This window comes from Akebia trifoliata, chromosome 12 (assembly GCF_017979445.1).
Source record: "Akebia trifoliata isolate Shusen 1 chromosome 12, ASM1797944v1, whole genome shotgun sequence".
Taxonomy (NCBI): domain Eukaryota; kingdom Viridiplantae; phylum Streptophyta; class Magnoliopsida; order Ranunculales; family Lardizabalaceae; genus Akebia; species Akebia trifoliata.
The window spans coordinates 33,514,140-33,526,342 of NC_141386.1; the positions used below are offsets into that span (position 1 = coordinate 33,514,140).

General features: G+C 33.7%; 1 protein-coding gene and 1 pseudogene across 1 annotated transcript; both read left to right on the plus strand.

Annotated features, from left to right (window-relative positions):
* The first annotated feature begins 5,776 nt into the window (after positions 1-5,776).
* On the plus strand, positions 5,777-9,051 carry LOC147389704 (short-chain dehydrogenase/reductase 1-like). Its single transcript, XM_086419273.1, has 5 exons — positions 5,777-5,969; positions 6,048-6,291; positions 7,360-7,434; positions 7,825-7,989; positions 8,450-9,051. The coding sequence occupies exons 1-5, from the start codon at positions 5,863-5,865 to the stop codon at positions 8,828-8,830; spliced, it is 972 nt and encodes a 323-aa protein (XP_086275399.1). The 5' UTR covers positions 5,777-5,862; the 3' UTR covers positions 8,831-9,051.
* Positions 9,052-10,828: 1,777 nt separating this feature from the next.
* On the plus strand, positions 10,829-11,918 carry LOC147389705 (short-chain dehydrogenase/reductase 1 pseudogene; annotated as a pseudogene).
* Positions 11,919-12,203: the final 285 nt, after the last annotated feature.

Sequence of the window (12,203 nt, forward strand, 5' to 3'; positions counted from 1 at the left end):
TTTGACTCGAGCAATCCGGTGTATGACATTAATAAAGTTGCACTCAATATACTTTGTCTTTGTTCTACTTTGTGTGAAGTTCTTGGAATCCAAAGAAGCTTTCTAGAATTCTGGTTTTGCGATGAAAAAAATTGGATCTAGAAAATTTTGAAGTATTATATTTTAGTGTTGTACGTCTTCAAAATTTGGTAAAGTTAACAATGAAAAATATAATTTTAATGATATTGAATACTTATAGTAAAAGCCCAAAAAAACATTGGAGAGATGCTCAAGATCATCACGCCTCATGAAGCAGATGCATTGAGTTCGAATCTCCCCTTAAGGATTCATCCTAGAAATTACCCGGTGCCTATGAGGGGAGAGACTGCATGTGCCCACCCCCCAAGGATTAGTCAGGTGCTTTAAGACCTTGGAACCACTCCACTGCAACACTGTCAAAAGGTTGGGAACAACCCAACCAAATGGATGATCAAACACTACGTGAAATAGGCGTAAATTCGATGCCAAGATCTGGCTAAATTCGACAGACCTTAGCCTCAAATTTACCCCTTGTGTCACGTAGTGAGAGAAGATAATCTAGAATCTCTCTACTAGTAAATAGCCACAGAATCACTCTATTGGATAGTTCGAATTGCTCGCAACTGTGAAGTTATCCAGACTCCAAGGATGAAAGGAATCACTGAAATGCAAGTGACGTCAAGGCTCACATTACAACAATGCTCTGACACCAATTGATACAAGTAAAGGCGACACCTGCATAAAGAACTAGGATGGTTTTGATACAAAATTAGAAGAACACGCAAGAAGATTAAAAATGGCTTTCCAATGTGGTTGAATCAAGATATACTGACAAAATATCTTTATAAGTGAGTCCTAAGTATATTAAGGCTCTAACAATGTCATCGAAGCTTCAAAAGCCTTTTAGATCAATGAAAGGTCTCTTTCTTTTATTTATTTTATATATAACTTAGTAAAAGCAATGTAGTATTGGAGAACCTGATGGGGTTGGGTCAATGATAAAACTAGCACAAGAGATTGATCTCTCTGGTTGTATAGTGCCCCTAGTCCACAGTAATGACATTGCTCGCTTAGGTTTTAACCTGGCCAACTTTAAAATGCTTAGTGTTAAAAGCTTATAGTTCAAGCTCTAAACATTAACCTACTTGATGTGAGAATATGTCATGATCTTGTCGGTGCGTCTACTTAGAAAATGAGAAGGGATAGTGAGACCAAGAGGTTAAAGTGGAGCCGTCATGTGTATTTGATGGAATGGAAGAGGGAGTTGAGAGTGTTTATAAAATGAGTGGTTTCCTACTTATTCTGCTGCATGTTAGGAAACTTCTATGGGATTAGGTGGTGCAACAGTAAATACTAGTGTCATCCTAAAAGTTGGGATACCTTGCGATACATAAAAAAAAATATTATACTAGCTAGAGGTCATTGATCTCTTAAACCATACGATATATCTTCACCTATCCATGCTTGTAAAGTTTTCCAGTGTCAATGAACTGTAATCCAATAGATTTAAGTGTGTCAAGTGTGAAAAATTGAAACAACAAGGATAATAGAAAACAAAGCCTAGACTCAACCTATCAAGATTTTGAAAAGCGAAAAAGCACTTCTTTGTTTGATGTCTCAATTTTTGGGGTGACTTACCATTTCATGAGCTGAATTTGACAAATTTATGACTGTTCATTTTAATTATCAATACGTGAACGATGACGTATTCGGAGGTTTTAAAGTGACTATTTTGCATATTCAAATTTACTATCCTGTTAAAAATAGTGAAACCTGGAGGATAGTTATTTTAAAACTTCGAATTTGTTACCATTTGGTAATTAAAATGAACAGTAAGCCGGAATTGTAAATTTGTGAAAAGTGGATCATGTTTTTCATAAATATCTCTAACTTTTATATAAAAAGGAGTTGTTTAATAAGGTCACTTCTGTTAGAGAAGATATGTATGCTTCATTACAATAAGCATGGGATAAACCTAGTCCAGTTATTCTTCTGAATGTCTAGAAGGTTAATATTGTCGAATCATGATAATTTGACCATCTCACGTGGCAAACTCAATCAATTACCCTGACATGGCAAGTTTGAGGAACCGTTGATCTGCACTCCTCGAGATACATAGCTGAACGTTCTCATAAATAATGTATCTCATGGGAACTATGTATCCCGAGGAGCACATATCTATGATTTCCAAACTTGTCATGTCAAGTAGTCGATTGAGTTTGCCACGTGAGGTAGTCAGATTATCACGACTCTAATTTTGTTTGATCAGATCTTGATGAAGATATATATATGCAGAGTCGTGATAATCTCACTACCCTATGCATACTCAATGGACTACCTGATGTGACAAGTTCAGGAAAAATAGATATGTTCTCTTAGGGATACACGATTCCCTGGAGATACACTTTTTTATGGGGAAGTGCAGCCGTGTAACCCGAGGAGAGAAGATCTACTGTTCTTAAACTTGTGGGTAGTCGATTGAGTTTGCCAGGTGGGATAGTTAGATTAGCATGGTTCATATTGATCGATTGTAGAAATTGCTGTGTAAATGCAGAGATAGAGATGTAAAATAAGACTTTGGGTAAGTCGAATTCGTTCCACATGGACAGTTTGGATTAAAAAACTCATTCGGATAAAAAGGCCAAAACAGAATTAGAAAACAGATTCTTTAAAAACCAAGTTGATTTGTAAAAACAGATAAGTAAGTAGCAACTAATTTGTAATTGAAATTAAAACTAACAACAGAGATTGAAGATATAAGGGAAAGAGCTTGGAGAGGTTAATTCAACCTTTGCAATTCATCAAAAATGTTGATTTATTCTATTTGTAACTCAATCAACGTAGCAAGTCATTGCTAGTGGATCAAAAGATAGATCGAATTAAACATTGATGGTAACCAAAGAGTATTCATGAGAATCCCAAACTTAAATAAGATTAGCTGACTTATACTTCAATTCTTCACATAACATGATTGTTCTTGAGCTTATCTAAATAACAATCATCTAAGCTTGATTTGAATGTATAAGTTTGCTGATCTTATCTTAAGATGATTCTTAGAATTAACTTGTAAAGTAGAAAGAAAGAATTAAAACAACATAAGTATGATGAAATTACTTCGGCATTCTTGACCTCTCTAAGGAGAGTTTAGCCGATTATCGCAAGAGTCATATTGCAATAATAATAAAAGCAAGAAAATAATAGATGGAGAAGATAATGTGGAACAGTGCTGCAATGTGATTCCTTCTTTGATAGTCTCTCAAAAGAGTTATAATAGGTGCTAATGGATCACTCTTGATGTTTTCACTACACTCAAAAGATCTCCCAAAGAAAAATTACAGAGAATTAAAGAGAAAAAGAACCAAAAATTACAGAAGAAGCGAGTCCCTTTATCTAAAATCAACCTTCCAATTTATAACATTCGTAATCGGGTCGATTTAGTGGATGATTTGATTCGAATGACCCAATTAGTTATAACCACCGAAGCAGTTGGAAGCTTCTGTGCGAATCTCGATGATACATTCCTCGCGATGACCATGGTGCGGTCTTGCCTAGCCACGGCGGGGTGATGTGGCACTCAAATCGATCAAGCTTTGGTTGATTGCTTCCTCTTTGCTCGCATGTTGTAATAGTAACTGTTACACCTTTTGTTGATTTCTGAATATATCATTTTCACCTGAAATTAGTAACAAACTATTGTTAGCCACATTAATTTGAGATTTGAATATAATTTATTATTATTTTTAAGGAACTAGTATTTAAATTTTGATAATCTTGGTGAAATTACGGTCCCAAAGTGAAATTATTGAGACCTTATCACACTCCCAAACCTCAATTTTGCTAGTCCCTAGCAAAATTTAAACCTAAACAACTCCTCTTTCGTGAGGTTCCCGACTGCATTTAGCTTATGCAGTAAGCCCTTGAACCCCTAAGTTATTCCTAATGGACGAGTTTGACTCGTGAGGGTTTGCAGTGAATATACCCACAAAATTCTAATATTTTAAAAAGATAACAACTTCAAAATTATTGCATATAATGCCATCACACCAGTTTTCAAAACTCTAGTCAAAGGTCTATTTGAGCAAAAATTCTTTTTATTATTCATTTTAGAGATATCTTGAGTATATGCACCAATTTTTTATTTATTTATTGTAACAAAGATTTTTCGGAACAAGGTTTCCCTTCTCAACTACTAAGATGGTTGGGTCTACCTAACCTCTAACTCGAAACTGAGGCTCCTGTTTGGGATTGTGAAAAGTATGGATGTTCACTTTAATACCTCTAAGGGACTTTATCTGTGATAGTCCAGTGTACTCACGTTTTTACCATTGACGGCTTCACCCTACTGAATTATTTGGTCTCATTGGACTCTTTTCAAAATTTGCACTTTTTCAGTTCTTACCTTCACATCTTTTTACTTTTCTTTTCAACCTTTTTCATGCTTCATCATTTTTTTTTCAAAAAGCAGGTAGCCCTTTTTAAGGTACCCAGTCTAATTCTATGGTTGTTGTCTTAAAAATATCAACTACAGTTTTATTTTTCTTCTATTCAGCTAACCAAAGGACAAGAAGGTCAAAGTTCAGTATTTTTCAAGCTTTCCTTCTCATTCTAGACAGCGAAGAAGACAACTCTTAATCCAAAATAACTTTTTCACTACAATCAGAAGTGACGAATTTTTTTTTTTAAAATATCTCGTTTTTGAGGAATAATAATTTATGAACAAATTGAACATGAGCCTGGTTTTTAAAAATCCGTATGATGACAGTACATACAAAAATTTTGATGAAGGTATTTTAAAAATGTATTGAAAATATCATACAAAAATTGAAATGTGCTCTCCCACACCCCCAACCTAAATGTAGCATTGTCCTCAATGATTAAAGAATATAAGTGTCTTAACTCAATTATTTTATGTATGTTGAATAAAAAAGATCTTTATGTAGAGGATTGATATAATTATTGGTCGAAAACAAAAGATGTCACTTCTACTTTTATTGGTTTTGTTGGAACGTTAGAAAGTCACTGAAAGATGTCACTTCTACTTTTAACACAAGGTTGAAAACAAAAGTAGGAGTCATTGCATTTTGAAACATATTTTTGACACAAGGTCGAATATGCAAGACGTCACGGCCTACGCCATTAGAAAGCAATCAATATTTCGTGGGCACAAACGTTTGTATTGCCCTTGGCAACTGGAGCAATTTATTAGGCCATTTGCATTTATAAAACTATTTATGCCATTAACTTAATCCCATTGATATCATTAACCTAATCCCATTGCTAAATAAATAATTCTGGATTAGCATTATATTGTGCCTGGTCTAGGAAAAACTTGTTTAAGAGTGCGTTGCACCAATTTTTTAACAAATCGGGTAAAGTATCATTTTCAATTTCTGTTATTTCAAGCCGTGACCTTTTGTTTATTAGGGAAAAAGTGCAAAACTTTAAATTTATATATATAAATATAACAAACCACAAAAAGTTGATGTTGGATTAAGGGAAGAGTCGTGATTTTCTAACTTTCCCTCTAAAAAATTCCCATCCAATCTCTCCACACGATTGTGCATAGAATCATAAATTTTTTTCGGGATCGACAATTGTACATCTCCATATTCTAAGGAAAAAAAATTATGGTCCTAACACTTTGTGAGGAGAATTTATTGGAGGGGGAGTCAATTTGTCATTATTCTAAACAGAAATCACACCCAATATTATTGATCAAGCCAACAGTGCTTATAGATTTATAAAAGTATAAGAAATCTTGGTAATTAACATATTTTCCAGGGATTACCAATTAAAAATCCCTTTGGGGCTACGACTGCGCTTTGGCCTATAAAAGGGGAAGCCATGATCCTTAACGAAGCATCTGCTCTGCTCCTCTCTCTCTCTCTCTCTGCATCTAACTCACTTCCATATAAAATGGCAGAAACGATTTCCTCTTCTACAACTAAAAGGTTCTAGTTTTATTTTTATTTTTTATGATTTATATGTTAGACTCACAAAAACTTATTAACGTATAATGTTGTCTTCAGGGTTGCTGTTGTTACAGGGGCCAATAAAGGAATTGGATTGGAGATATGTAAACAGTTAGCTCAGAATGGAGTTTTTGTAGTATTAACAGCTAGAAATGAGAAAAGAGGTGTTGAAGCTGTTGAAAATCTCAAAAAATCTGGACTATGTGATGTTGTTTTTCATCAACTTGATTTGATGGACCCATCAAGTATTGCTTCCTTGGCAGAATTCATCCATACCCAATTCGGGAAACTTGATATCTTGGTAAGATTCAAAACAAATGTTTTCAAATGTTTCCATTTTATTTTTTTCTTAATTCTTTATCAACATCATCAAGCCTTATCCCAAAGATTTGAGATCAGCCTAGTGAATCCTATTCTGCCATTCAATTCTGTCCGAAATCACATATTATTATTGAAAATGTGTTCATATGAGCTTTCAATATTTCAATCTACGATATTTTAGATCTTTGTATTGCTTTTTATAGAACCTTCATTTTATATTTTCCTTCTAATTGGGATATAATCAGTCTTTGTTGAACATGCCCATCATTCATTTTTTGTTTCAGATATTTAAAAAATTCATTACCTATGACCCTTTTTACATAATCTATACTTCGGATTTTAAAATCCATTAGAAGATAATTAGGAGAGAGGTCAAGGTGATGGTGACCAGCATGTTCGACATGTTGGAGAATTGTCATGAATTCAATCTGGATTCTTGATGATCCGCTAACGACCCGTATGACCTGTTTGGTTTGGGTTTTGATTTGACTCGTTTTATCCTCTTTGTAACCCTGAGTATATAAAGGGTATTTTTAGGATTCATTCTTTGTGTGTGAGAAAGAGAGTTATCAGAGAGAGTTAAGAATAGGTGTAACAAGGGACTAGGGTTTTTTGATGAACTTTGTAGAAATCTCGTTGTAGATAGTGGATTGATCATCGTTGTCCGTGGACGTAGGCATCTTGCCAAACTATGTAAATCGTGTCTCATGTTTCTATTTTCTTTATTTCGTTTTGCTTTTAATCTCTTGCTCATAGTTCATTTTATTTATTGCACGCTTTCGCACAGCACCAGATTTGTCATTCGAGTACCCATTCGTATAGCTATCATCGTAGTTTAGGTGGAAGTTGGGTGATTATCCATGTGTACATACTATCAAATAGTTCTTAAGAAAGGCCTTATCCACCTGTATAATCTTCATTTTTTTAATGTATTCATAATGAGTAAATCAAATTGCTTCGCTGGATTTTTTTCTTCTTTTATTACAAATTTTTGTGCTAGTTGTGAAATGGTCTTAATGAATAGGTAAAAAACTGAAACTCAATGCAGGTTAACAATGCAGGAATTACTGGAACCATAATAAATGGTGACATTACACCGGGCCAAAGCAGCGAGGATGCTTTGGTAAGTTTATGAGAATTTGGTTTGTTAGGAAATTTTGTAATTTTAACTAGAGATATTTAAGAAAAAGTGCTCAACTTTTATAATTCTTGTTCACTGATCATTTTAATTATCTAAACAGGAACAATAACGATAATGAATTGAGAGGTTTTTAAAGGGACTATTTCAGAGATTTAAAGTGACAATTTCACTTTAGAACTGCGAAATTGTCACGTTAAACCTCGGAAGTAGTCACTTCGTTCTGAATTGTTTTTAACGAAATTGTGATTGTTCACATTTTGGTAATTAAAATGAACAGTGAGCAGGAATCATAAATAACTCATTTTCAGCTCACGAAATAGTAATTCACCCTTTTAATTATAGGAAGTACTGAACTATTCTTCATGAATGCAGCGCAAAGTGACGGAAGCAATGAAACCAACATACGAATTAGCAGAAGAATGTCTGAAAACAAACTACTATGGCACCAAAGGAGTGACTGAAGCACTTCTTCCCTATCTTAAGCTTTCCAAATCACCAAGAATTGTTAATGTTTCATCCACAATTGGCAAACTAGAGGTACAAAAACTCCTCCTCTATAATGACATATTGGATGAAAGTTAATTGTCCACTAATCCTATTCATAGAACAATAATTTAGAGGGGAGATTGGTCTCTGTTCTAATCATAATGACAAAATTCTGCAATTTTTTTTTTCTTAAAAACCATCGAGTTTTTGAAAAAATATTTGATTTATAAATAATAAAAAAAACACGATTAATCACGATTTAATTGATGATGTTTTGAAAAATTCACAAATTATTCTATTTTTAACATTTTTTGAATTATCATCTTATTGATATATGAAATAAATTCACCATTAATCCGACATTTTTTGAAGCCATCTTTTAGTTCCAAAAAATTAGAATAATCACTTGATCCACAAAGCAATTTTTGTGTTGGAAAATGCAAAATTAATTGGGCAAAAGGGTAAGTTTCTTATTTTATTCCTCATTTAAGTTCTTCAACTTGTGCTCCAGTATGTCCCTAATGAAAGGGCTAAGATGATACTAAATGATGTTGATGGTCTCACTGAGGAGAAAGTTGAGGGAGTGTTGAATGAGTTTCTAAAGGATTACAAGGATGGTTTGTTAGAAAGCAAAGGCTGGTCTACTACATTTCCTGTTGGCTACATGGTCTCTAAAGCAGCTATGAATGCTTACACAAGGATTCTTGCAAAAAAGTTCCCTACCTTCATCATAAATTCTGCTTGTCCTGGTTTTGTAAAAACAGATATTAATCTCAATACTGGGTCATTGACCGTTGAAGAAGGCGCCGAAACTCCAGTGTGGTTAGCTTTGTTACCTGATGGCGGATCTTCTGGCCTCTTCTTTTCTCGAAAGGAAGTAATGTCGTTCTGATCGAAAAAAATAAAATAAAAATTGGAAGAAACATATTAGAAGAGACTTATAAAGGTGGAACTATTCTATTGTGGATGTTCTAGACATATTATTAGAAGAGAATAAATGTAGAACTATTCTATTGTGGATGCATGTTCTACACGTAGGTAGCTCTTTTGCATGAATGTACTTGTATTACATTGTTATAAAATAAAATAAAAACTGTGCGTTTGAAAATAAAATGGATGAGAATTAATAAGGACTACAAGTGACATGAACTCTAAATCCAATTGAGTTTACCTTGTATTTTCTTCCGATCAGGGGCAGAGCTACACAGGGGTGAGTGGGGGTTACAGCCCCCACCGGACTTCAGAAAAAAGAAAAAAAAAAGGGTCTATAGAGGTGGATATATCTGCCGCTATAGAATATGGAATCCCTCGCTACATGTTTGAAAGTTTGTCGTGGTCGTTATTTTCACACTTTTCATAAATTGAAATGCATCAAACCATATCCTTAAATACCAGAACATACACAAAGATTAGACTTCACTTTTTTCAACTATCTATTAGTAAAATAAAATTTATTATGAATCGTATCTAATTATAACTATTGTAATATATATAATACTTGTATATATTAACATGTAAATATTGTCATGCACTCATGGGAAGTTATTGAAGCAACTGAGAATCACAGACTACATCTAAATTCAACTAATATCTTAGAATTTTAGAAATATCTCAAGGAAATATAGTTCTAGAATGTATGAAAAACTTCAAAACTCCATTATAAGAAAGACTTAAGAGATTAATCGAAACAAAATGTATAAAAATTATGTATTATCATAGACAAGTTTGTTTTCTTAATACTTTCTATACTAGCTGTAATTTGTTGCTTGTTTAAATTATTAATCTTTTTGCCCCAAAAAGTTTAATTGTATTAATTCATTCTAGCATCTTACATACTCCTTTGATATATGAGATGTGTTCGAGCCTTGAGAAACAGGAATAAATTTAGACAATTTATCTTTTGTTGGGGCCTTGAGAAATAAAAGAAGAGATTTTCTTTTCTAATCACTAATTCAAGTTGCATATAAAACTAAGATATGAAATCTAATACCAATTGAAAGATGATTCAAACCAAGTCAAATTTTATTGTTTTGATTTGTAGAGAATGCTCATTAAGTCAAACTAACTCCTTGAGAGGATTGAGAAGGAATCGCAGATTGGATTGAAAGAATCAAATATGTATTTATATAATTAAGGCAAAGAGTACAATGCCTACCTATGCACGTAAGGTTATGAATTTAATGTGTTCGAGGTATGAAACATTAGTAGAGACTTCTATTTATATTAAAAGGTCGATAATCTCTATTTAAAATATAGATTAAAACTAAAGTATTTAGAAAGAAACTTACATATCCCATTGAATATGCGAGCTACCAAGACAACCAATTGATAGATATTTTGACCAATAATATTCCTCAACCTTGTCATAGTGATAAAATTCACATCCCCAACTAGATGCCTTAGAACCATTTGGGTATTACATTTTTTTAGGAAACAGCATGAATTCTTTTTTAATTTAAACTCAAATTACGAAAAACAATCTAACTTAAAAGAGTTTCAATAAAAAAAAAAGGGGGAATTATACAAAATGCTTATAAAATGTTGGAATCATTGTATTTTGAAAACATATCTTTATTTTGTTTTGTTTTTCCTGAATAAAATAGATCTTTATGTGGAGGATCGATATAATTATTAGTCATCGAGTTCAAATTTAGCCCTACCATCCCCCCAACTCCCACTCCCACTGACAGAAAATCCTGGCCTGCCCCCTGCTTTTGACGTGTCAACATTTCATTGGTTTTGTTGGAGCGTTAGAAAGTCTCTGAAATATGTTGCTACTAATCACGACACAAGGTCAAAAACAAAAGTTAACCGTCCTTAAGTATGAGATAAACCTAGTCTGATTATTTTTCTGAATGTATGAAATATAAATGCACTTGTCTGTCATGAGATGGTTCGTGACGAACTTAATTGGGTACCTCATTTATACTCCACACGTCATTGTCTCATTGGTTGTTGGACCTAAGGAAAAATACTCCAATAGAATGCATGCAAGATGTCAAGGCCAACGTCATTGTCTCATTGGTTGTTGGACATTTTTTGTAAATCACTTTTGATGGGGTTTGAAGTTTTGGAATAGGCTGATTTTTTGTGAGGATGATCTCTACGGTGAAGAGATCATCCTCATAAAAAATCAGCTCATTTTGAAACTTCTAACCCTAGTTTACAAGTTGAAGAATCGTGTGCCATCCAATTTTTGTAAATCATTTTTGATGAAGTTAAAAGTTTTGGAATAGGCTGATTTTTGGTGAGGATGATCTCCTCATCATAGAGATCATCTTCACAATATATATATATGGGAAATGTTCAGCAACAAACATTTTGGCAAAACATTTTTCAAAACATGGGTTAGAGGTTTTGGAATGGGCTGATTTTTGCTGAGGACGATCTCTACGATGAGGAGATCATCATCACCAAAAATCAGCCCATTCCAAAACTTCTAACCCCATCAAAAATGGTTTACAAAAAATGGACGGTCCACGGTTTTTCAAAAAATGGTTTACAAAGTGGTGGGGATATCATATGAAACACAATGATATTCATCGTGGTTTCTAGAAAATCCAAAATTAACATCTTATGTTTCTTGTCTAAGGCTTCAATTTCCAATGTGAGCCATTACCTACGACCAATTTATTGTTCTAATCGTGTTGTTTCAGTATATCTCCAATGAAAGGGCTAAAGTGATACTAAGTGATGTTGATGGTCTCACTGAGGAGAGAGTTGATGGAGTGTTGAATGAGTTTCTAAAGGACTATAAGGAAGATTTGCATCAAAGCAAAGGCTGGCCTACTGCCTACTTGGTCTCTAAAGCGGTTGTGAATGCTTACACAAGGATTGTAGCAAAGAAGTACCCAGATTTAAGCATAAATTCTGTTTGTCCTGGCTATGTCAAAACAGACTTGAATGCCAATACTGGGTTCTTGACCGTTGAAGAGGGTGCCGAAACTCCTGTGTGGTTAGCTTTGTTACCTTATGGTTGATCTTCTGGCCTTTTCTTTTCTTGGAAGGAAGTAGTATCATTTTGACTGAAAAAAATAAAATAAAGGTCTTATTGAAAGAGAATAAATGTCGATGTTCAACACTTCAGTGGCTCTTCTACTTGTTTGTATGCTATATTAGTTTTGGGAATCAGTTTACTTGTTCTTGAGTTTGACTCGAGCAATCCAGTGTATGACATTAATAAAGTTGCACTCAGTATACTTTGTCTTTGTTCTACTTTGAGTGAAGTTCTTTGAATCCAAAGAAGTTTTCTAGAATTCTGATTT